At 48.7% G+C, this 26,112-nt stretch overlaps 1 protein-coding gene across 5 annotated transcripts in view; it reads left to right on the forward strand.

The window, feature by feature from the left end:
* TNRC6B (trinucleotide repeat containing adaptor 6B) overlaps positions 1-26,112 on the forward strand; it is a 333,109-nt gene that overhangs the window by 199,743 nt on the left and 107,254 nt on the right. For all 5 annotated transcript variants that reach the window (XM_063940726.1, XM_063940724.1, XM_063940727.1 and 2 more), the window contains one exon: positions 6,945-7,032. In XM_063940726.1, the coding sequence (XP_063796796.1) occupies positions 6,945-7,032 (88 nt within the window). The remainder of the gene's footprint in view (positions 1-6,944; positions 7,033-26,112) is intronic.

Consider the following 26,112-nt stretch of genomic DNA (forward strand, 5'->3'; position numbering starts at 1 on the left):
TGTTGTGTAGCTGAACGCAAACCGTGTTCCTCTGACATTTTCTGCAAAAGGTAGTGAAACACTCTTTGCTTTAGTGTCTATGGGGGAATTCAATTAGCCGCCGTTGATTACTGGGGCCTAATTGAACACCCAGGGCTATCCAATGAGCCCCGAAGCCAGCAATTATCCGGGATTTATATTCACCTGCCTCAGCGGGTTGAAAAAAAATCCAAGTTGATGAGTGCTGCAACCGTGTTAATGCACAAATCTGTGAACGTTTCAAGGATTCTTCAAGTTAACGGGCATTACTACAGTAGACTGTCTGGAGCATCGAGAGTCCGATTGAATAGCCTTTGCGTTAAAGCCTGAGGCTACCTTTCGTTTTCATCCACAGTACTTTGCCACGGGTAATTTAACAGCACCTTTAGTGCTCGGAGGAGGTGTGTAAGATGTTCTGATAAGATCATGAAACTTGCAAAATATCTGTAATATGTTACCAGTCACTATTTTGTTTGGAAAGTGTGGAAAGGCGTTTTATTTACAGCAAAGCCTAGTATTGTGAATACTCTGTTGCCGTGGGTACAAAAAATAAAAATGAAATTAAAGTGAACCTACTGTATATGAACACTTTTTCTGACCATGTTTGTTTTGCATTGTGGCATTCTTTGCATGCAGTGTTCAGGTTTATTAGCACACTGTAAATATAATAGTATTCTATGGGTACCTCCAGCAAAGTACTGTATAAAGAACAAGGTACATTTTGCTATAGTGCGACTATAAGACACTTTAATGGACACTTCTCGAAGCTCCTCTGAAGTGAGCAAATCATCTACGCTTTAATAGACATCATTTTTGAATGGCCATGTGTATGTAGCCTTAAGATCTGTACTTTCATGGCTTATTGTAAGATCAAACCAGAACATTATATTATGATGCAGAAACCCCTCTTACCACGGTATTAAGCTGAATATTATAGTCTTAAAACATGCAGCAGTAATTATTACCAAGTCTCATTTATTGTGCATGCTCCAGGGTATACGTTAGCTTTGCAAAGACCTCGCCACTGTTCTACTTTGTTACACAATGGATAATGTACTGATTTGGTATTGTCCGGTTTGGTTTGTTTTTTACCTCCCATTCTAAAAATGTTTTCTTTGACGTCCTAGTGGATGCTGGGACTCCGTAAGGACCATGGGGAATAGCGGCTCCGCAGGAGACAGGGCACAAGAATAAAAGCTTTAGGATCAGGTGGTGTGCACTGGCTCCTCCCCCTATGACCCTCCTCCAAGCCTCAGTTAGATTTTTGTGCCCGAACGAGAAGGGTGCAGGCTAGGTGGCTCTCCTGAGCTGCTTAGAATAAAAGTTTAATTTAGGTTTTTTATTTTCAGTGAGTCCTGCTGGCAACAGGCTCACTGCATCGTGGGACTAAGGGGAGAAGAAGCGAACTCACCTGCGTGCAGAGTGGATTGGGCTTCTTAGGCTACTGGACATTAGCTCCAGAGGGACGATCACAGGTACAGCCTGGATGGGTCACCGGAGCCGCACCGCCGTCCCCCTTACAGAGCCAGAAGAGACGAAGAGGTTCGGTGAAATCGGCGGCAGAAGACAATCCTGTCTTCAGACTAAGGTAGCGCACAGCACCGCAGCTGTGCGCCATTGCTCTCAGCACACTTCACACTCCGGTCACTGAGGGTGCAGGGCGCTTGGGGGGGAGCGCCCTGAGACGCAATATAAATGATAATACCTTAGGTGGCAAAAGAATACATCACATATAGCTCCTGGGCTATATGGATGTATTTTAACCCCTGCCATTTTTACACAAAAGAGCGGGAGATAAGGACGTCGTGAAGGGGCGGAGCCTATCTCCTCAGCACACAAGCGCCATTTTCCCTCACAGTTCCGCTGGAAGGACGGCTCCCTGACTCTCCCCTGCAGTCCTGCTTCAGAATCAGGGTAAAAAAGAGAAGGGGGGGCACTATTGGCAGCAAATGATAATATAAACAGCAGCTATAAGGGAATAACACTTATATAAGGTTATCCCTGTATATATATATAGCGCTGGGTGTGTGCTGGCAGACTCTCCCTCTGTCTCTCCAAAGGGCTCGTGGGGTCCTGTCCTCTATCAGAGCATTCCCGGTGTGTGTGCTGTGTGTCGGTACGTGTGTGTCGACATGTATGAGGAGGAAAATGATGTGGAGGCGGAGCAATTGCCTGCGTTAGTGATGTCACCCCCTAGGGAGTCGACACCTGACTGGATGATCGTGTTCAAACAATTAAGTGATGTCAACACTTTGCAAAAAACTGTTGACGACATGAGACAGCCGGCAAATCAATTAGTGCCTGTCCAGGCATCTCAGACACCGTCAGGGGCCCTAAAACGCCCGTTACCTCAGTGGGTCGACACAGACCCAGACACAGATACTGAGTCTAGTGTCGACGGTGATGAGTCGAACGTAATGTCCAGTAGGGCCACACGTTACATGATCACGGCAATGAAGGAAGCATTGCACATTTCTGACACTACAAATACCACTAAGAAGGGTATTATGTGGGGGGTGAAAAAACTACCAATAGTTTTTCCTGAGTCAGATGAATTGAATGAGGTATGTCATAAAGCGTGGGTTTCTCCCGACAAAAAACTGCTAATTTCTAATAAATTATTGGCACTATATCCTTTCCCATCAGAGGTTAGGACACGTTGGGAAACACCCCCTAGGGTAGATAAGGCGCTCACACGTTTATCTAAACAAGTAGCGTTACCGTCTCCTGATACGGCCACCCTCAAAGAACCAGCTGATAGAAGGCTGGAAAATATCCTAAAAAGTATATACACACATACTGGTGTTATACTGCGACCAGCAATCGCTTCAGCCTGGATGTGCAGTGCTGGAGTCGTGTGGTCGGATTCCCTGACTGAAAATATTGATACCCTGGATAGGGACAATATATTGTTAACTATAGAGCATTTGAAGGATGCATTACTATATATGCGTGATGCACAGAGGGATATTTGCTCCCTCGCATCAAGAGTAAGTGCTATGTCCATCTCTGCCAGAAGAGCGTTATGGACGCGTCAGTGGTCAGGGGATGCGGATTCCAAACGACATATGGAAGTATTGCCGTATAAAGGGGAGGAGTTATTTGGGGCTGGTCTTTCGGACCTGGTGGCCACGGCAACGGCTGGAAAGTCCACCTTCTTACCCCAGGTCACTTCACATCAACAGAAAAAGACACCGTCTTTTCAAACTCAGTCCTTTCGTTCCCATAAATACAAGCGAGCAAAAGGCCATTCCTTTCTGCCCCGGGGCAGAGGAAGGGGAAAAAGACTGCACCATGCAGCCGCTTCCCAGGATCAGAAGCCTTCCCCTGCTTCTGCCAAGTCTTCAGCATGACGCTGGGGCTTTACAAGCAGACTCAGACTTGGTGGGGGCCCGTCTCAAGAATTTCAACGCGCAGTGGGCTCACTCGCAAGTGGATCCCTGGATTCTACAGGTAGTATCGCAGGGGTACAAACTGGAATTCGAGGCGTTTCCCCCTCGCCGGTTCCTGAAGTCTGCTCTGCCAAAGTCTCCCTCCGACAGGGAGGCAGTTCTGGAAGCCATTCACAAGCTGTATTCCCAGCAGGTGATAATCAAGGTACCCCTCCTACAACAAGGAAAGGGGTATTATTCCACGCTGTTTGTGGTACCGAAGCCGGACGGCTCGGTGAGACCAATTTTAAATCTGAAATCCTTGAACACTCACATAAAAAGGTTCAAATTCAAGATGGAATCACTCAGAGCGGTGATAGCGAACCTGGAAGAAGGGGACTATATGGTGTCTCTGGACATCAAAGATGCTTATCTCCACGTCCCAATCTACCCTTCTCACCAAGGGTATCTCAGGTTTGTAGTACAAGACTGTCATTATCAGTTTCAGACGCTGCCGTTTGGGTTGTCCACGGCACCTCGGGTCTTTACCAAGGTAATGGCCGAAATGATGATTCTTCTTCGAAGAAAAGGCATCTTAATTATCCCTTACTTGGACGATCTCCTGATAAGGGCAAGGTCCAGGGAACAGTTAGAAGTCGGAGTAGCACTATCTCAGATAGTGTTACGTCAGCACGGGTGGATCCTAAATATTCCAAAATCGCAGCTGATTCCAACGACACGTCTTCTGTTCCTAGGAATGATTCTGGACACAGTCCAGAAGAAGGTTTTTCTCCCGGAGGAGAAGGCCAAGGAGTTATCCGAGCTAGTCAGGAACCTCCTAAAACCAGGCCAGGTGTCAGTGCATCAGTGCACGAGGGTCCTGGGAAAAATGGTGGCTTCTTACGAAGCAATTCCATTCGGAAGATTCCATGCAAGAACGTTTCAGTGGGATCTACTGGACAAATGGTCCGGTTCGCATCTTCAGATGCAGCAGCGGATAACCCTGTCACCAAAGACAAGGGTGTCCCTCCTGTGGTGGTTGCAGAGTGCTCATCTTCTAGAGGGCCGCAGATTCGGCATTCAGGATTGGATCCTGGTGACCACGGATGCAAGCCTGAGAGGCTGGGGAGCAGTCACACAGGGAAGAAACTTCCAGGGCTTGTGGTCAAGCATGGAAACATCTCTTCATATAAACATTCTGGAACTACGGGCCATTTACAATGCCCTAAGTCAAGCGAAACCCCTGCTTCAGGGTCAGGCGGTATTGATCCAATCGGACAACATCACGTCAGTCGCCCACGTAAACAGACAGGGCGGCACGAGAAGCAGGAGGGCAATGGCAGAAGCTGCAAGGATTCTTCGCTGGGCGGAAAATCATGTGATAGCTCTGTCAGCAGTGTTCATTCCGGGAGTGGACAACTGGGAAGCAGACTTACTCAGCAGACACGACCTTCACCCGGGAGAGTGGGGACTTCACCCAGAAGTCTTCCACCTGATTGTAAACCGTTGGGAAAAACCAAAGGTGGACATGATGGCGTCACGTCTAAACAAAAAACTAGACAGATATTGCGCCAGGTCAAGGGACCCTCAGGCAATAGTGGTGGACGCTCTGGTGACACCGTGGGTGTACCAGTCAGTGTATGTGTTCCCTCCTCTGCCTCTCATACCAAAAGTACTGAGAATCATAAGAAGGAGAGGAGTAAGAACGATACTCATGGTTCCGGATTGGCCAAGAAGGACTTGGTACCCGGAACTTCAAGAGATGCTCACGGAAGACCCGTGGCCTCTACCTCTAAGAAAGGACCTGCTCCAGCAGGGGCCTTGTCTGTTCCAAGACTTACCGCGGCTGCGTTTGACGGCATGGCGGTTGAACGCCGGATCCTGAAGGAAAAAGGCATTCCAGATGAAGTCATCCCTACCCTGGTCAAAGCCAGGAAGGATGTAACCGCAAAACATTATCACCGCATTTGGCGAAAATATGTTGCGTGGTGTGAGGCCAAGAAGGCCCCTACAGAAGAATTTCAACTGGGTCGTTTCCTCCATTTCCTGCAAACAGGACTGTCTATGGGCCTAAAATTAGGGTCCATTAAGGTTCAAATTTCGGCCCTGTCGATTTTCTTCCAGAAAGAACTGGCTTCAGTACCTGAAGTTCAGACATTTGTAAAAGGGGTACTGCATATACAACCTCCTTTTGTGCCTCCAGTGGCACCTTGGGATCTCAATGTTGTTTTGAGGTTCCTTAAGTCACATTGGTTTGAACCACTCACCACTGTGGACTTAAAATATCTCACATGGAAGGTGACGATGCTGTTAGCCCTGGCTTCAGCCAGGCGTGTGTCAGAATTGGCGGCTTTATCATATAAAAGCCCTTACTTAATTTTTCATTCTGACAGGGCAGAATTGAGGACTCGTCCTCAATTTCTCCCTAAGGTGGTTTCTGCTTTTCACAGGAACCAACCTATTGTGGTGCCTGCGGCTACTAGGGACTTGGAGGACTCCAAGTTACTTGACTTTGTCAGGGCCCTGAAAATATATGTTCCAGGACGGCTGGAGTCAGAAAGTCTGACTCGCTGTTTATCCTGTATGCACCCAACAAGCTGGGTGCTCCTGCTTCTAAGCAGACTATTGCTCGTTGGATTTGTAGTACAATTCAGCTTGCACATTCTGTGGCAGGCCTGCCACAGCCAAAATCTGTAAAAGCCCATTCCACAAGGAAAGTGGGCTCATCTTGGGCGGCTGCCCGAGGGGTCTCGGCTTTACAACTTTGCCGAGCAGCTACTTGGTCAGGGGCAAACACGTTTGCTAAATTCTACAAATTTGATACCCTGGCTGAGGAGGACCTGGAGTTCTTTCATTCGGTGCTGCAGAGTCATCCGCACTCTCCCGCCCGTTTGGGAGCTTTGGTATAATCCCCATGGTCCTTACGGAGTCCCAGCATCCACTAGGACGTCAGAGAAAATAAGATTTTACTTACCGATAAATCTATTTCTCGTAGTCCGTAGTGGATGCTGGGCGCCCATCCCAAGTGCGGATTGTCTGCAATACTTGTACATAGTTATTGTTAACTAAATCGGGTTATTGTTGTTGTGAGCCATCTTTTCAGAGGCTCCTTCGTTGTTATCATACTGTTAACTGGGTTCAGATCACAAGTTGTACGGTGTGATTGGTGTGGCTGGTATGAGTCTTACCCGGGATTCAATATCCTTCCTTATTATGTACGCTCGTCCGGGCACAGTATCCTAACTGAGGCTTGGAGGAGGGTCATAGGGGGAGGAGCCAGTGCACACCACCTGATCCTAAAGCTTTTATTCTTGTGCCCTGTCTCCTGCGGAGCCGCTATTCCCCATGGTCCTTACGGAGTCCCAGCATCCACTACGGACTACGAGAAATAGATTTATCGGTAAGTAAAATCTTATTTTTTACAGTTCTGCAATAATGTAGCGAAGGATATAAATCCTGTAGGAGGGAATTGACTGATAGGCATCATTAAATTTGTTTATATTTCTGTTTTATAAATTCATGTAGAAAGTCTTTTTTTTTTTTTTGTCTTCCCAGAGAGAAGGAGCAAGAAAGGGAAGAACAGTTAATGGAAGACAAGAAAAGGAAGAAAGAGGATAAGAAGAAGAAAGACACTGCTCAGAAGGTGGGTCCATTCCGCATGGTTCATCCTAAAACACACCTTTTGTATTATAGAACAAAACTGTGCTCTTTCCACATTTGCAGAGACTTTGTTATGGTGTGTAAAGTGGAAAATGTTTAAAACACAACATTTATTTATAAAGTTTCTTATATAGCGCAGTGTTACTCTTTACAATTAGAACAACAGTATTAGAACAAAAGTGAATAATAACAGACAGACATAGCGCTAGGAAGGCCCTGTTCGCAAGCTTACTATCTATAAGATGTGTTCATATGCAAAGAAACTTGGTGCAGAGAGAGTTAGATGTGGGTGGGTTATTTTGTTTCTGTGCAGGGTAAATACTTGCTGCTTTATTTTTACACTGCAATTTAGATTTCAGTTTGAACACACCCCACCCAAATCAAATTCTCTCTGCACATGTTATATCTGCCCCCCCTCCCTGCATTGCACATGGTTTTGCCCTAAATTTGCTGCTGCGATCAGATCTGAATTAGGCCCATAGTCCACCTGTCAGTAGTTGTGGCTTCTCCGGATAGCAGCCTGTGTCTGGCAGAAAAAGAGAAGTGCCTGCTGCTGAACACCGCACTTATTGGCTCATTGCTCGTATCAGGCCATATCTCCCCCAGAGTGCAACTAAACTCATCATCCAGTCACTGGTCATCTCACAACTTGACTACTTCAATGTTCTTCTCACTGGCCTCGCTTGCTCCCATCTTGCTCCCCTCCAATCTGTCCTGAACTCCGCAGCTAGGCTAATCTTCCTCTCCCGCTGCACCACATCTGCCACTTCCCTTCGACAAAATCTACACTGGCTCCCATTCCCCTTCAGAATCCTCTTCAAACTCCTCACCCTCACATACAAGGCCATCTCTAATTCCACTGCTCCCTACATCTCCAACCTCCTCTTCCTTCATACTCCCTTCCGCCCCCTACGGTCGACCAATGACCGTCGCCTCTCCACCGCCCTGGTCACTGCTTCCCATGCTCGTGTTCAAGACTATGCCCGTGCTGCACCCATTCAGTGGAACGCACTCCACCGCTCCATTAGACTCTCCTCAACCTTGCAAAGTTTCTAACGGGCCCTAAAAACCCACCTATTCATCAAAGCATACCCTCCTAATGCATAACCCAGTCCTGAGGCCGCGCCTCCACCCCCCTGCCTCATGCCATGAACATCTCAGCTTTGCTTGCATACTGCTGTCAGGCTACCTCCCACTTGCCTGCACCTCTTGTCATCTGTCTGTCGCCCCTCCCCAGTAGATTGTTAGCTCTTCAGAGCAGGGCCCTCTTTCCTCTTATTATCTAAGCCCTCGTCTCAACACATTTCACTCGCAGCTCTCCCCTACTCAACGACCATCTTTACCCTGCTAGTAAATGCTCATCTCCATCTATGGCCACCAGCCCCTAGTATTACGATGATCACTCCGTCAATACTTACATCTTAGCTGTATTATGTCTCGAGAATGTGTGGTGCTCTGTTATCTGTACTCTCTTTCTGTTATTTATTTACTGTAATGCTATGTTTCTCCGACGTCCTAGTGGATGCTGGGAACTCCGTAAGGACCATGGGGAATAGCGGCTCCGCAGGAGACTGGGCACAAAAGTAAAAGCTTTAGGACTACCTGGTGTGCACTGGCTCCTCCCCCTATGACCCTCCTCCAAGCCCCAGTTAGATTTTTGTGCCCGAACGAGAAGGGTGCACACTAGGTGGCTCTCCTGAGCTGCTTAGTGAAAAAGTTTAAGTATAGGTTTTTTATTTTCAGTGAGTCCTGCTGGCAACAGGTTCACTGCACCGAGGGACTAAGGGGAGAAGAAGCGAACTCACCTGCGTGCAGAGTGGATTGGGCTTCTTAGGCTACTGGACATTAGCTCCAGAGGGACGATCACAGGCCCAGCCATGGATGGGTCCCAGAGCCGCGCCGCCGGCCCCCTTACAGAGCCAGAAGACTGAAGAGGTCTGGGAAATCGGCGGCAGAAGACGTCCTGTCTTCAATAAGGTAGCGCACAGCACCGCAGCTGTGCGCCATTGCTCTCAGCACACTTCACACTCCGGTCACTGAGGGTGCAGGGCGCTGGGGGGGGGGCGCCCTGAGACGCAATAAAAACACCTTAGATGGCAAAAAATACATCACATATAGCTCCTGGGCTATATGGATGCATTTAACCCCTGCCAGTTTTTCCTTTAAAAAGCGGAAGAAAGGCCGCCGAGAAGGGGGCGGAGCCTATCTCCTCAGCACACAAGCGCCATTTTCCCTCACAGCTCCGTTGGAGGGAAGCTCCCTGGCTCTCCCCTGCAGTCCTGCACTACAGAAACAGGGTAAAACAAGAGAGGGGGGGCACTAATTTGGCAGATAAATCAATACAGCAGCTATATAAGGGAAAAACACTTATATAAGGTTGTCCCTGTATATATATATAGCGCTCTGGTGTGTGCTGGCAAACTCTCCCTCTGTCTCCCCAAAGGGCTAGTGGGGTCCTGTCCTCTATCAGAGCATTCCCTGTGTGTGTGCTGTGTGTCGGTACGTTGTGTCGACATGTATGAGGAGGAAAATGGTATGGAGGCGGAGCAATTGCCTGTAATAGTGATGTCACCCCCCTAGGGAGTCGACACCTGACTGGATGGTCTTTATGGAAGGAATTACGTGATAGCGTCAGCACTTTACAAAAGACTGTTGACGACATGAGACAGCCGGCAAATCAGTTAGTATCTGTCCAGGCGTCTAAAACACCGTCAGGGGCTCTAAAGCGCCCGTTACCTCAGATGGTCGACACAGACACGGACACTGACTCCAGTGTCGACGGTGAGGAAACAAACGTATTTTCCAGTAGGGCCACACGTTACATGATCACGGCAATGAAGGAGGTTTTGAACATTTCTGATACTACAAGTACCACAAAAAAGGGTATTATGTGGGGTGTGAAAAAACTACCCGTAGTTTTTCCTGAATCAGATGAATTAAATGAAGTGTGTGATGAAGCGTGGGTTTCCCCCGATAAAAAACTGCTAATTTCTAAAAAATTATTGGCATTATACCCTTTCCCGCCAGAGGTTAGGGCGCGTTGGGAAACACCCCCTAGGGTAGATAAGGCGCTCACACGCTTATCAAAACAAGTGGCGTTACCGTCTCCTGATACGGCCGCCCTCAAGGAGCCAGCTGATAGGAAGCTGGAAAATATCCTAAAAAGTATATACACACATACTGGTGTTATACTGCGACCAGCAATCGCCTCAGCCTGGATGTGCAGTGCTGGGGTGGCTTGGTCGGATTCCCTGACTGAAAATATTGATACCCTGGACAGGGACAGTATATTATTGACTATAGAGCATTTAAAGGATGCATTTCTATATATGCGAGATGCACAGAGGGATATTTGCACTCTGGCATCAAGAGTAAGTGCGCTGTCCATTTCTGCCAGAAGAGGGTTATGGACGCGACAGTGGTCAGGTGATGCGGATTCCAAACGGCATATGGAAGTATTGCCGTATAAAGGGGAGGAGTTATTTGGGGTCGGTCTATCGGACCTGGTGGCCACGGCAACGGCTGGGAAATCCACCTTTTTACCCCAGGTCACCTCTCAGCAGAAAAAGACACCGTCTTTTCAGGTTCAGTCCTTTCGTCCCCATAAGGGCAAGCGGGCAAAAGGCCACTCATATCTGCCCCGGGGCAGAGGAAGGGGAAAAAGACTGCAGCAGGCAGCCTCTTCCCAGGAACAGAAGCCCTCCCCCGCTTCTGCCAAGTCCTCAGCATGACGCTGGGGCCTTACAAGCGGACTCAGGTACGGTGGGGGGTCGTCTCAAGAATTTCAGCGCGCAGTGGGCTCACTCGCAAGTGGACCCCTGGATCCTGCAGGTAGTATCTCAGGGGTACAAATTGGAATTCGAGACGTCTCCCCCTCGCCGGTTCCTGAAGTCTGCTTTACCAACGTCTCCCTCCGACAGGGAGGCGGTATTGGAAGCCATTCACAAGCTGTATTCCCAGCAGGTGATAATCAAGGTACCCCTCCTACAACAGGGAAAGGGGTATTATTCCACGCTGTTTGTGGTACCGAAGCCGGACGGCTCGGTGAGACCTATTTTAAATCTGAAATCCTTGAACACTTACATACAAAGGTTCAAATTCAAGATGGAGTCACTCAGAGCAGTGATAGCGAACCTGGAAGAAGGGGACTATATGGTGTCTCTGGACATAAAGGATGCTTACCTCCATGTCCAAATTTTCCCTTATCACCAAGGGTACCTCAGGTTTGTGGTACAGAACTGTCACTATCAGTTTCAGACGCTGCCGTTTGGATTGTCCACGGCACCCCGGGTCTTTACCAAGGTAATGGCCGAAATGATGATTCTTCTTCGAAGAAAAGGCGTCTTAATTATCCCTTACTTGGACGATCTCCTGATAAGGGCAAGGTCCAGGGAACAGTTAGAGGTCGGAGTAGCACTATCTCAGGTAGTGCTACGACAGCACGGGTGGATTCTAAATATTCCAAAATCGCAGATGATTCCGACGACACGTCTGCTGTTCCTATGGATGATTCTGGACACAGTCCAGAAAAAGGTGTTTCTCCCGGAGGAGAAAGCCAGGGAGTTATCCGAGCTAGTCAGGAACCTCCTAAAACCAGGCCAAGTGTCAGTGCATCAATGCACAAGGGTCCTGGGAAAAATGGTGGCTTCTTACGAAGCAATTCCATTCGGCAGATTCCACGCAAGAACTTTTCAGTGGGATCTGCTGGACAAATGGTCCGGATCGCATCTTCAGATGCATCAGCGGATAACTCTGTCTCCAAGGACAAGGGTGTCTCTCCTGTGGTGGTTGCAGAGTGCTCATCTTCTAGAGGGCCGCAGATTCGGCATTCAGGACTGGGTCCTGGTGACCACGGATGCCAGCCTGAGAGGCTGGGGAGCAGTCACACAGGGAAGAAATTTCCAGGGCTTGTGGTCAAGCATGGAAACGTCATTTCACATAAATATCCTGGAACTAAGGGCCATTTACAATGCCCTAAGTCAAGCAAGGCCTCTGCTTCAGGGTCAGCCGGTGTTGATCCAGTCGGACAACATCACGGCAGTCACCCACGTAAACAGACAGGGCGGCACAAGAAGCAGGAGGGCAATGGCAGAAGTTGCAAGGATTCTTCGCTGGGCGGAAAATCATGTGATAGCACTGTCAGCAGTGTTCATTCCGGGAGTGGACAACTGGGAAGCAGACTTCCTCAGCAGACACGACCTCCACCCGGGGGAGTGGGGACTTCACCCAGAAGTCTTCCACATGATTGTGAACCGTTGGGAAAAACCAAAGGTGGACATGATGGCGTCCCGCCTCAACAAAAAACTAGACAGATATTGCGCCAGGTCAAGGGACCCTCAGGCAATAGCTGTGGACGCTCTGGTAACACCGTGGGTGTACCAGTCAGTGTATGTGTTCCCTCCTCTGCCTCTCATACCCAAGGTACTGAGAATCATAAGATGGAGAGGAGTAAGGACTATACTCGTGGCTCCTGATTGGCCAAGAAGGACTTGGTACCCGGAACTTCAAGAGATGCTCACGGAGGACCCGTGGCCTCTACCTCTAAGAAAGGACCTGCTCCAGCAGGGACCCTGTCTGTTCCAAGACTTACCGCGGCTGCGTTTGATGGCATGGCGGTTGAACGCCGGATCCTGAAGGAAAAAGGCATTCCGGATGAAGTCATCCCTACCCTGATCAAAGCCAGGAAGGATGTAACCGTGCAACATTATCACCGTATTTGGCGTAAATATGTTGCGTGGTGTGATGCCAGGAAGGCCCCTACAGAGGAATTTCAACTGGGTCGTTTCCTGCATTTCCTGCAAACAGGACTGTCTATGGGCCTAAAATTAGGGTCCATTAAGGTTCAAATTTCGGCCCTGTCGATTTTCTTCCAGAAAGAACTGGCTTCAGTTCCTGAAGTTCAGACGTTTGTCAAGGGGGTACTGCATATACAGCCTCCTTTTGTGCCTCCAGTGGCACCTTGGGATCTCAATGTAGTTTTGGGGTTCCTAAAATCACATTGGTTTGAACCACTCACCACTGTGGACTTAAAATATCTCACATGGAAAGTGGTAATGCTGTTAGCCCTGGCTTCAGCCAGGCGTGTCTCAGAATTGGCGGCTTTATCCTATAAAAGCCCTTACCTAATTTTTCATTCTGACAGGGCAGAATTGAGGACTCGTCCTCAATTTCTCCCTAAGGTGGTTTCAGCGTTTCACTTGAACCAGCCTATTGTGGTACCTGCGGCTACTAGGGACTTGGAGGACTCCAATTTGCTGGACGTAGTCAGGGCCCTGAAAATATATGTCTCCAGGACGGCTGGAGTCAGAAAATCTGACTCGCTGTTTATCCTGTATGCACCCAACAAGCTGGGTGCTCCTGCTTCTAAGCAGACTATTGCTCGTTGGATTTGTAGTACAATTCAGCTTGCACATTCTGTGGCAGGCCTGCCACAGCCAAAATCTGTAAAAGCCCATTCCACAAGGAAAGTGGGCTCATCTTGGGCGGCTGCCCGAGGGGTCTCGGCTTTACAACTTTGCCGAGCAGCTACTTGGTCAGGGGCAAACACGTTTGCTAAATTCTACAAATTTGATACCCTGGCTGAGGAGGACCTGGAGTTCTCTCATTCGGTGCTGCAGAGTCATCCGCACTCTCCCGCCCATTTGGGAGCTTTGGTATAATCCCCATGGTCCTTTCGGAGTCCCCAGCATCCACTAGGATGTCAGAGAAAATAAGAATTTACTTACCGATAATTCTATTTCTCGTAGTCCGTAGTGGATGCTGGGCGCCCATCCCAAGTGCGGATTGTCTGCAATACTTGTACATAGTTATTGTTACAAAAATCGGGTTATTATTGTTGTGAGCCATCTTTTCAGAGGCTCCTCTGTTATCATGCTGTTAACTGGGTTCAGATCACAGGTTGTACGGTGTGATTGGTGTGGCTGGTATGAGTCTTACCCGGGATTCAATATCCTTCCTTATTGTGTACGCTCGTCCGGGCACAGAATCCTAACTGAGGCTTGGAGGAGGGTCATAGGGGGAGGAGCCAGTGCACACCAGGTAGTCCTAAAGCTTTTACTTTTGTGCCCAGTCTCCTGCGGAGCCGCTATTCCCCATGGTCCTTACGGAGTTCCCAGCATCCACTACGGACTACGAGAAATAGAATTATCGGTAAGTAAATTCTTATTTTTGTCCCCATGTACTGTCCTTTGTACGGCGCTGCGAAACACATGTGGCGCATTATAAATAAAATGTAATAATAATTGCTGGCTCTTAGGTTCCATGGCTGCTCATTAAATGCTCCAAACTTTCACCATCTCTGGTAGTCCCTGCAAGTGCCAACAGCCTTACTCACATGAAGACAACCCAGCGCAAATATCCTTACAGGCTATTCTTCTCAGGCTTGCACCACTATTCCATAGTAGCACTGTTACCTTTTATCACCCCCATTCAGCTGTGCCCCCACCGGGAGAATAATTCCTATTAGTCTGAGTCCCCTCAGACTGTGCAACGTCCCCAGTCAGCAGGGGGGCAAGAAACCTGCGCTTTCCCTGTCGCTGGGGTCAGCGGTAAAGTGTTTCTCTTTGCTGGGCTATCTCTGTCAGGCTGGTCATCGGGGGTCATTCAAGCTCTACGGTTTTATGGACAGGGGCTGCACTCTGTGATGGCTGTGCTACCTCAGGCTATAGACGGTGCCACATGTGATTATTATGACAAATGCCAGCATGGGATGACACTTGCAAAGTTCTAATAGCAGGTCAGTGGCTTAAACATACAGAAACCTTGTGCTCAAACATAAGGGTGTTAAAGTGGTTTACAATGCCTGGTTCCACTTTCAGGCAATCATCGGTGTTCCAGATTAACAATCAAGGGGGCACAAGGAGTGTCAGCATGATAAGCGAAGTATGTCCTTTACTGCTTCGTGAGTAAAGCAATTTGACCGTTCATATAGCAGGAACAAGCAATAATTCAGCAGATTTCCTGAGCTGCAATATACTACACTCAAGTGAGTGGGTACTAAATGTCAGTACTGGATTTCCTGTACAATTATCTGATAATGATTAGCAGTAAGTACACTGAAGGTGCAAATGTCAGCTCTAAGAGCTCTAGTTGGTAACCAGTGAGTGATCACTGATTTCCAGGCAGGAAAGTGTTTAGGTTTTTTTTTTATCATTTATTAATAATAAATAATACACATCTAAAGCTTTTGTAAGTTTATTATTATGCCTAAGTTGAAGTAGACATGGGACCCACCACTAAATAAAGTTTAGGGTGTGTGACTATATATTCCCTCCAGTTTTGTCCACTTTCCTGTTCTGGCTTTGAAGGATGGATTAACCTTTCCGAAAAGCATATACAGGGGAAGAGCTAATGCTTGTCCCAATAATTCCTCATTGCAGTGAAAGTTTGATGTATCAAGCATTGAGAAGAGTGGAGAAGTGGACCAGTGAAGAAGTCCATAGTAACCAATCCACTTTAAGCTAGCCTTTATCATGTACAATCTATAAAATGATAGGAAGATTCTGGATGGTTTCTGTGACCCACTTGTCCGCTTCTTCACTCTTGATACATCAGCCGCTCTGACCCTTAACAATATTTCACCTCATTGAAGTTTTGGTGGGGTGGTATTTTCTTAACTTTCTGTTTCATCATCTGGAGGACACTTCTTGATCATGGAGCTAGTGACTGTTGAGGAGCCAGCACTTTATTGATTCACCTTTTTTTTTAAGGTATTAGCCCCTCCCCTTCAACCTTTTCCCCAGTTCTTCATTAAGTGCTAAAAGATAAGGTCATCCCTAAGTAGCTTGACATATTTAAATATAGATTTATCTTTTTTTTTTTTTCTCTATCATCCATAAGGGATACTGGGAACACTGATTACAATGGGTATAGATGGGGTTCAAAGGAGCTGGTGCACTTTACATTTCTTCAAACAGGGTGTGCTTGCTCGTCCCCTCCATGCCTTCCCTCACAGCTCAGTTTAGAAAAATACGCCCTCAGGAGAGGATGCACACTTTTTCTTCTGTTTGGGCAACAGCTTACCTGCACTGAGGGACATTTGGGGGGGCGACACCGGCCTACTGGAGGTGCTGAGTCGAATCCCGCTGACAGGACAACGGCCCTGAGGGTTCGTGTACCGCAGGCATTGCGCTCTCGCGCACACACCTGCAGCACGAGCTCACCCCCAGTACAGAGCCTGAAGGTCATGGTGAGTGACAACCAGGGAACCCGCTTCATTGTGCGGTGCGATCGAGGGGTGGGCATACGGACTCCCCTTGGGGTGATTCCACAGCCCCTCCCCCCTCCCTCCACGTGCAGACTGGCTAGCGATAGTGAAATTGGGTGTCAGTGCTTTAATTTTTACACTATTTGGGGACTTTGCCAGTATAAATAACTGTATAGCTCCGGCGCCATTGCAAGGGGCGGAGCTTCCTCAGAGTGGGACCAGCAGCTTCTTGCCGCCGTTTCCTGCACTCACAGCGCTGCTGCAGGACTGCCAGCTCCTCCAATGGATACTCCATGGCCAGACACTGGTACAGGGGTGTAGTAAAGGGCTGGCTGTGGGACCCTTGTATAAGGCTCCTCACGCACTGTACACTAAATTGCCTTCTCCTAGCAGTTCAATTGTTAGTATCAGGCTGTGTGCCGGTTCCTCATCTCCGGGTCTCTACACACATACTAGGCTGGGCAGGCTTGCTTGTACCCTGTGTATGTGTGTAAATGTCCTCTGTCAGCATGGTGAAAAAAGTTGTGTGCGCTGTTTGTCACACCAGGTTTTCCCCCTCTCCTGCAGATTCTCTCATGTGTGAACAATGCAGTCAGCTCTCACAAACTAGTGGGGCTTCTGGGGGTGAATTGCAGGTTCCTCCTTGGCTCAGTTCAATTGCAACTATGATGGCTGACATATCTAATGAGTTAACTACTGCAAGGCAGTAAAGGCAGCAGTTACAACAGTCTATGGCTGCTCTGACAAAGGACAGAGCAGATAGCAGACGTGTTTCTCCTCTCTTTAATCCTTTACCCCAAAAAAGGGGATTACCTGATATCCTCTCGGAATCCGAGGAGGAGGTACCGGAGGGGGATGAGCTGGAATCAAATGCTGAAATAGATGATTCCTCTACTGCACAGGGTGTAGACTCACTTATCATTGCAATAAGAGATGTTGTAAATATTCCTAGTAATGAATCTGATGTGTAGCAATCCTTTTTCTCTACGCAGAAAAAGGTACAGGTGACATTTCCTGACTCAAAGGAACTGGACGACCTTTTCAAAGAGCCATGGGTCTCTACTGATAAGAAATTCCAAGTGTCAAAAAAATGGATAGCCACCTTCCCATTTGCCCAGGAGAGCATAAGGTTTGGGAAACTACCCCCGGCGGTGGACTCCTCAGTGCCACGCCTGTCAAAAAGCTAGTTCTGCCGGTTCCATGGGCTACAGCATTAAAGGAACCTGCAGATAGAAAAATAGAAGCAACTTTAAAATCTATTTATGTTGCAGCAGGGGGCATCCCAAAGGCCTGCTATTGCATGATGTTGGGTGACGCACGCCATACACACTTGGGCAGGTAACATTCAAGAGGGCCACGCAGGAGATAAGTCCTTGGCCGACTTGGTACTGCTGGTTCAGCATATTCAGGGGTCTGCCGCTTCCACTGTGATTATTTCTTTTGGCGCTAATAATAAATGCAGAAACCTTTAACAATCAAACCCTAATAGGGGTAAAATATAATCAGGTGCAGAGTGTCAATTATGCCTGTGTAAGCATAAAATTATATAAATCTCCTATTTCAAATAGGAGAAACATCCGAAGGGTCAGTGTTATTAATGCACATACCTCTACCATGGCGGTCTCTGCACGCAGAGCATTGTGGTTACGCCAGTGGGTGGCGGACGCGGAGTCTAAAAAGAGTGTGGAAGCCTTACCCTTCACAGGTGATTGGCTGTTCGAAGGTGAATTGGATACCTGGATTACGAAGGCAACCGCTGGAAAGTCCACGTTCCTCTCCTCTACTACTCCGCCAGCTAGACGCTCTTACACTGGACCTTTTCTGCAGTCCTTTCGGACAGCGCGCATTAAGGGTAAAGCCAGAGGTGCCTCAAATGCGACAAGAGGGTCCAGAGGTAAGTTTCGCAAGCCTGCTACCACAGGGTCTCAGGACCAGAGCGTCAGCTCTGGCTCCTCCAAACCCTGAGCTTGACGGTGTTCCTCTGCTCCAGGGGGATCTCAGGGTGGGAGCTCGTCTGAGATTCTTCAGCTTCGTTTGGAACAGCTCCTGCCAGGATGCCTGGGTAAAATACCTCATCTCACAGGGTTACAAACTGGAGTTTGACCGTTCTCCACTGCAAAGGTTTTTCAAATTGGGTTTACCGGCTTCAGAAACCATGTCCCTCACCCTACAGGAGGCCATTCAAAAGTTAGTCCGGACCCAGGTCATTGATCCTGTACCACGTCAGCAACGGGGCGAAGGATACTATTCCAGCCTTTTTGTGGTGCCAAAGCCGGATGGTTCAGTGAGACCCATTTTGAACCTCAAATCGTTAAACCCATATCTGAGGGTTCTCCGGTTCAAGATGGAGTCTATGGGGTCGATTCAATTCGGCAACAGATGAATAGCGCCGGGAATTAGCTCCCGACGCTATTCAATTCAGCTACTAGTTACCCGCAATTGTCGGGAATTCTTCTCTCACTCCCGGGGGGTGAGAGAAGAAAACCAACAAAAGAGCTGCCACGCGGCCGGCGCGAGGCTGATTCTGTCAGGAATCGGCATCGCCGCGGGTAGTTAAGTCGGAGAATGCTCGTTCTCCCGACAAAACTACCTGTTAAGTCTGGGAGAACGGGCATTCGCCGACTTAACTTTAGCTGAATTGAATAGCGTCGGGAGCTAATTCCCGGCGCTATTCATCTGTTGCCGAATTGAATCGACCCCTGTGAGAGCGGTGATCTCGGGTACGGAGGGGTGGGAATTCTTGTTCTCTCTGGACATAAAGGACGCCTATCTCCATGTCCCAATATTGCCGCCTCATAAGATGTACCTCAGGTTTGCTCTGATGGAAGAACACTACCAGTTCCAGGTGCTACCCTTCAGCTTATCCACAGCCCCAAGGGTTTTCACCAAGGTAATGGCGTAGATGATGTTACAACTCAGGATTCAGGAGGTGAACATTGTCCCCTACCTAGACGATCTGCTTATAAAAGCAATATCAAAGGAACCACTGCTGGACAGCATCCGCCGCACAACGTCCCTGTTGTCGCGCCACTGTTGGATTCTGAACTTTCAGAAATCTCACCTTGTGCCGATCCAACGCCTCATGTTCCTGTGGATGGTCTTGGATACTGTGGCTCAAAAAGTCTTTCTTCCTGCAGACAAGGCGAAGGCGCATCAGGAATTGGTTCGAGCGGTTCTCCAACCACACAGGGTCTCGGTACATCTTTGCACCCATCTGTTGGGTAAGATGGTGGCCTCCTTTGAGGCCATTCCATTTGGCAGGTTTCATGCAAGGACCTTCCAACTTAACCTCCTGAAAAAGTGGTCGGGTTCGCATTTGCAGATGCACCGGGTCATCCGTCTGTCAGCACAGGCCAGGATCTATCTTCTGTGGTGGTTACAACCCTCCAACCTCTTGGCGGGGAGGAGCTTCCGGATCCAGGACTGGATTCTCGTGACCACGGATGCCAGCCTTCGGGGCTGGGGCGCTGTTACCCAAGGGGCACAGTTCCAGGGCAGGTGGCCAGACTTCGATGCCTGCCTTCCGATAAACATGCTGGAACTCAGAGCGATATACAATGCTCTGCTTCAGGGAGCTCATCTGCTCCGAGGTCAAGCCATTCAAGTTCAGTCAGACAATGCCACTGTGGTGGCATACGTCAATCGACAAGGAGGAACAAAGAGCAGGGCCTGTATGCGGGAAGTATCCAAGATTCTCCTTTGGGTCGAAAGGAATGCAAGGGCGGTGTCAGACATTTTCTCTGACGTCCTAGTGGATGCTGGGACTCCGTAAGGACCATGGGGAATAGCGGCTCCGCAGGAGACAGGGCACAAAATAAAAGCTTAAGGATCAGGTGGTGTGCACTGGCTCCTCCCCCTATGACCCTCCTCCAAGCCTCAGTTAGATTTTTGTGCCCGGCCGAGAAGGGTGCAATCTAGGTGGCTCTCCTGAGCTGCTTAGAATAAAAGTTTAGTTTAGGATTTTTTATTTTCAGTGAGTCCTGCTGGCAACAGGCTCACTGCATCGTGGGACTAAGGGGAGAAGAAACGGACTCACCTGAGTGCAGAGTGGATCGGGTTTCTTAGGCTACTGGACATTAGCTCCAGAGGGACGATCACAGGTTCAGCCTGGATGGGTCACCGGAGCCGCGCCGCCGTCCCCCTTACAGAGCCAGAAGAGACGAAGAGGTCCGGTGAAATCGGCGGCAGAAGACGATCCTGTCTTCAGACTAAGGTAGCACACAGCACCGCAGCTGTGCGCCATTGCTCTCAGCACACTTCACACTCCGGTCACTGAGGGTGCAGGGCGCTGGGGGGGGAGCGCCCTGAGACGCAATATTACAGTATATACCTTAGGTGGCTAAAAAGAATACATCACATATAGCTCCTGGGCTATATGGATGTATTTTACCCCTGCCATTTTACACAGAAAAAGCGGGAGATAAGGACGTCGTGAAGGGGCGGAGCCTATCTCCTCAGCACACAAGCGCCATTTTCCCTCACAGCTCCGCTGGAAGGACGGCTCCCTGACTCTCCCCTGCAGTCCTGCTTCAGAATCAGGGTAAAAAAGAGAAGGGGGGGCACGTTTGGCAGCAAATAAATATATTAACAGCAGCTATAAGGGAGTAACACTTATATAAGGTTATCCCTGTATATATATATAGCGCTGGGTGTGTGCTGGCAGACTCTCCCTCTGTCTCTCCAAAGGGCTAAGTGGGGTCCTGTCCTCTATCAGAGCATTCCCGGTGTGTGTGCTGTGTGTCGGTACGCGTGTGTCGACATGTATGAGGAGGAAAATGAGGTGGAAGCGGAGCAGTTGCCTGTGTTAGTGATGTCACACCCTAGGGAGTCGACACCTGACTGGATGATTGTATTTAAACAATTAAGTGATAATGTCAGCAATTTGCAAAAAACTGTTGACGACATGAGACAGCCGGCAAATCAATTAGTGCCTGTCCAGGCGTCTCAGACACCGTCAGGGGCCCTAAAACGCCCGTTACCTCAGTGGGTCGACACAGACCCAGACACAGATACTGAGTCTAGTGTCGACGGTGACGAGACAAACGTGATGTCCAGCAGGGCCACACGTTACATGATCACAGCAATGAAAGAGGCATTGAACCTTTCTGACACTACAAGTACCACAAAGAAGGGTATTATGTGGGGTGTGAAAAAACTACCAATAGTTTTTCCTGAGTCAGATGAAATAAATGAGGTGTGTGATAAAGCGTGGGTTTTCCCCGATAAAAAACAGCTAATTTCTAATAAATTATTAGCACTATATCCTTTCCCGCCAGAGGTTAGGACGCGCTGGGAAACACCCCCTAGGGTAGATAAGGCGCTCACACGTTTATCTAAACAAGTAGCGTTACCGTCCCCTGATACGGCCACCCTCAAAGAACCAGCTGATAGAAGACTGGAAAATATTCTAAAGAGTATATACACACATACTGGTGTTATACTGCGACCAGCAATCGCCTCAGCCTGGATGTGTAGTGCTGGAGTCGCATGGTCGGATTCCCTGACTGAGAATATTGATACCCTGGATAGGGACAGTATTTTGTTAACTATAGAGCATTTAAAGGATGCATTGCTATATATGCGTGATGCACAGAGGGATATTTGCACCCTGGCATCAAGAGTCAGTGCTATGTCCATTTCTGCCAGAAGAGCGTTATGGACGCGACAGTGGTCAGGGGATGCAGATTCCAAACGGCACATGGAAGTATTGCCGTATAAAGGGGAGGAGTTATTTGGGGCTGGTCTATCGGACCTGGTGGCCACGGCAACGGCTGGAAAATCCACCTTTTTACCCCAGGTCACTTCACATCAACCGAAAAAGACACCGTCTTTTCAAACTCAGTCCTTTCGTTCCCATAAATACAAGCGAGCAAAAGGCCACTCTTTTCTGCCCCGGGGCAGAGGAAGGGGAAAAGACTGCACCATGCAGCCGCTTCCCAGGAGCAGAAGCCCTCCTCTGCTTCTGCCAAGTCTTCAGCATGACGCTGGGGCTTTACAAGCAGACTCAGATATGGTGGGGGCCCGTCTCAAGAATTTCAACGCGCAGTGGGCTCACTCGCAAGTGGATCCCTGGATTCTACAGGTAGTATCACAGGGGTACAAACTGGAATTCGAGGCGTTTCCCCCTCATCGGTTCCTGAAGTCTGCTTTACCAAAGTCTCCCTCCGACAGGGAGGCAGTTTTGGAAGCCATTCACAAGCTGCATTCCCAGCAGGTGATAATCAAGGTACCCCTCTTACAACAGGGAAAGGGGTATTATTCCACGCTGTTTGTGGTACCGAAGCCGGACGGCTCGGTGAGACCAATCTTAAATCTGAAATCTTTGAACACTTACATAAAAAGGTTGAAATTCAAGATGGAGTCACTCAGAGCAGTGATAGCGAACCTGGAAGAAGGGGACTATATGGTGTCTCTGGACATCAAAGATGCTTATCTCCACGTCCCAATATACCCTTCTCACCAAGGGTACCTCAGGTTTGTAGTACAAAACTGTCATTATCAGTTTCAGACGCTGCCGTTTGGATTGTCCACGGCACCTCGGGTCTTTACCAAGGTAATGGCCGAAATGATGATTCTTCTACGAAGAAAAGGCATCTTAATTATCCCTTACTTGGACGATCTCCTGATAAGGGCAAGAACCAGGGAACAGTTAGAAGTCGGAGTGGCACTATCTCAGGTAGTGTTACGTCAGCACGGGTGGATTCTAAATATTCCAAAATCGCAGCTGATTCCAACGACACGTCTACTGTTCCTAGGAATGATTCTGGACACAGTCCAGAAGAAGGTGTTTCTCCCGGAGGAGAAGGCCAGGGAGTTATCCGAGCTAGTCAGGAACCTCCTAAAACCAGGACAGGTCTCAGTACATCAGTGCACGAGGGTCCTGGGAAAAATGGTGGCTTCTTACGAAGCGATTCCATTCGGAAGATTCCATGCAAGAACGTTTCAGTGGGATCTACTGGACAAATGGTCCGGATCGCATCTTCAGATGCATCAGCGGATAACCCTGTCGCCAAGGACAAGGGTGTCTCTCCTGTGGTGGCTGCAGAGTGCTCATCTACTAGAGGGCCGCAGATTTGGCATTCAGGATTGGATCCTGGTAACCACGGATGCCAGCCTGAGAGGCTGGGGAGCAGTCACACAGGGAAGAAATTTCCAGGGCTTGTGGTCAAGCATGGAAACATCTCTTCATATAAACATTCTGGAACTAAGGGCCATTTACAATGCCTTAAGTCAAGCAAAACCTCTGCTTCAGGGTCAGGCGGTGTTGATCCAATCGGACAACATCACGTCAGTCGCCCACGTAAACAGACAGGGCGGCACGAGAAGCAGGAGGGCAATGACAGAAGCTGCAAGGATTCTTCGCTGGGCGGAAAATCATGTGATAGCACTGTCAGCAGTGTTCATTCCGGGAGTGGACAACTGGGAAGCAGACTTCCTCAGCAGACACGACCTTCACCCGGGAGAGTGGGGACTTCACCCGGAAGTCTTCCACCTGATTGTAAACCGTTGGGAAAAACCAAAGGTGGACATGATGGCGTCACGTCTAAACAAAAAAAAAACTGGACAGATATTGCGCCAGGTCAAGGGACCCTCAGGCAATAGCAGTGGACGCTCTGGTAACGCCGTGGGTGTACCAGTCAGTGTATGTGTTCCCTCCTCTGCCTCTCATACCAAAAGTATTGAGAATCATAAGAAGGAGAGGAGTAAGAACTATACTCTTGGTTCCGGATTGGCCAAGAAGGACTTGGTACCCGGAACTTCAAGAGATGCTCACGGACGAACCGTGGCCTCTACCTCTAAGAAAGGACCTGCTACTGCAGGGGCCTTGTCTGTTCCAAGACTTACCGCGGCTGCGTTTGACGGCATGGCGGTTGAACGCCGGATCCTAAAGGAAAAGGGCATTCCAGAAGAAGTCATCCCTACTCTGGTCAAAGCCAGGAAGGAAGTAACCGCAAAACATTATCACCGCATTTGGCGTAAATATGTTGCGTGGTGTGAGGCCAAGAAGGCCCCTACAGAGGAATTTCAACTGGGTCGTTTCCTGCATTTCCTGCAAACAGGACTGTCTATGGGCCTAAAATTAGGGTCCATTAAGGTTCAAATTTCGGCCTTGTCGATTTTCTTCCAGAAAGAACTGGCTTCAGTACCTGAAGTTCAGACATTTGTGAAAGGGGTGCTGCACATACAGCCTCCTTTTGTGCCTCCAGTGGCACCTTGGGATCTCAATGTTGTATTGAGTTTTCTAAAATCACATTGGTTTGAACCACTTTCCACTGTGGACTTAAAATATCTCACGTGGAAGGTGTCGATGCTGTTAGCCTTGGCTTCAGCCAGGCGTGTGTCAGAATTGGCGGCTTTATAATATAAAAGCCCTTACTTAATTTTTCATTCTGACAGGGCGGAATTGAGGACTCGTCCTCAATTTCTACCTAAGGTGGTTTCTGCATTTCACATGAACCAACCTATTGTGGTGCCTGCGGCTACTAGGGACTTGGAGGACTCCAAGTCGCTAGACGTTGTCAGGGCCCTGAAAATATATGTTTCCAGGACGGCTGGAGTCAGGAAAACTGACTCGCTGTTTCTCCTGTATGCACCCAACAAGCTGGGTGCTCCTGCTTCAAAGCAGACGATTGCTCGTTGGATTTGTAGTACAATTCAGCTTGCACATTCCGTGGCAGGATTGCCACAACCAAAATCAGTAAAAGCCCATTCCACAAGGAAAGTGGGCTCATCTTGGGCGGCTGCCCGAGGGGTCTCGGCTTTACAACTTTGCCGAGCAGCTACTTGGTCAGGGGCAAACACGTTTGCTAAATTCTACAAATTTGATACCCTGGCTGAGGAGGACCTGGAGTTCTCTCATTCGGTGCTGCAGAGTCATCCGCACTCTCCCGCCCGTTTGGGAGCTTTGGTATAATCCCCATGGTCCTTACGGAGTCCCAGCATCCACTAGGACGTCAGAGAAAATAAGATTTTGCTTACCGATAAATCTATTTCTCGTAGTCCGTAGTGGATGCTGGGCGCCCATCCCTAGTGCGGATTGTCTGCAATACTTGTATATAGTTATTGTTACAAAAATTCGGGTTATTATTGTTTGAGCCATCTTTTCAGAGGCTCCTTTGCATTTATCATACTGTTAACTGGGTTCAGATCACGAGTTGTACGGTGTGGCTGGTATGAGTCTTACCCGGGATTCAAGATCCTTCCTTATTATGTACGCTCGTCCGGGCACAGTATCCTAACTGAGGCTTGGAGGAGGGTCATAGGGGGAGGAGCCAGTGCACACCACCTGATCCTTAAGCTTTTATTTTGTGCCCTGTCTCCTGCGGAGCCGCTATTCCCCATGGTCCTTACGGAGTCCCAGCATCCACTACGGACTACGAGAAATAGATTTATCGGTAAGTAAAATCTTATTTTCATTCCAGGAGTGGACAGCTGGGAGGCAGACTTCCTAAGTTGTCATGACCTCCACCCAGGAGACTGGAGTCTCCATCCACAGGTGTTCTGGATGATAACAGATCTGTGGTGACATCCGCAGATCGATCTGATGGCCTCTCGGCTCAACAACAAGCTTCCGTGCTATTGTTCCAGGACAAGGGACCCTCTAGCAGCGGCTGTGGACGCGCTTGATGACACCGTGGGTTTACCAGCTAGTGTACCTGTTTCCTTCGATTTCATTACTCCCCAGGATCCTAAAAAGAATCATAAGAGAGGGGGTACAAGCAATTCTCATTGCTCCCGACTGGCCTCGAAGAGTCTGGTACGCAGATCTTCTGACCATGGCAACAGAGGAACCCTGGGCCCTGCAACTACGGGAGGATCTTCTTCAACAAGGGCCGTTCGTCTACCCGGACTTACGGC

The sequence above is a fragment of the Pseudophryne corroboree genome, chromosome 9 (genome assembly GCF_028390025.1).
Source record: "Pseudophryne corroboree isolate aPseCor3 chromosome 9, aPseCor3.hap2, whole genome shotgun sequence".
Taxonomy (NCBI): domain Eukaryota; kingdom Metazoa; phylum Chordata; class Amphibia; order Anura; family Myobatrachidae; genus Pseudophryne; species Pseudophryne corroboree.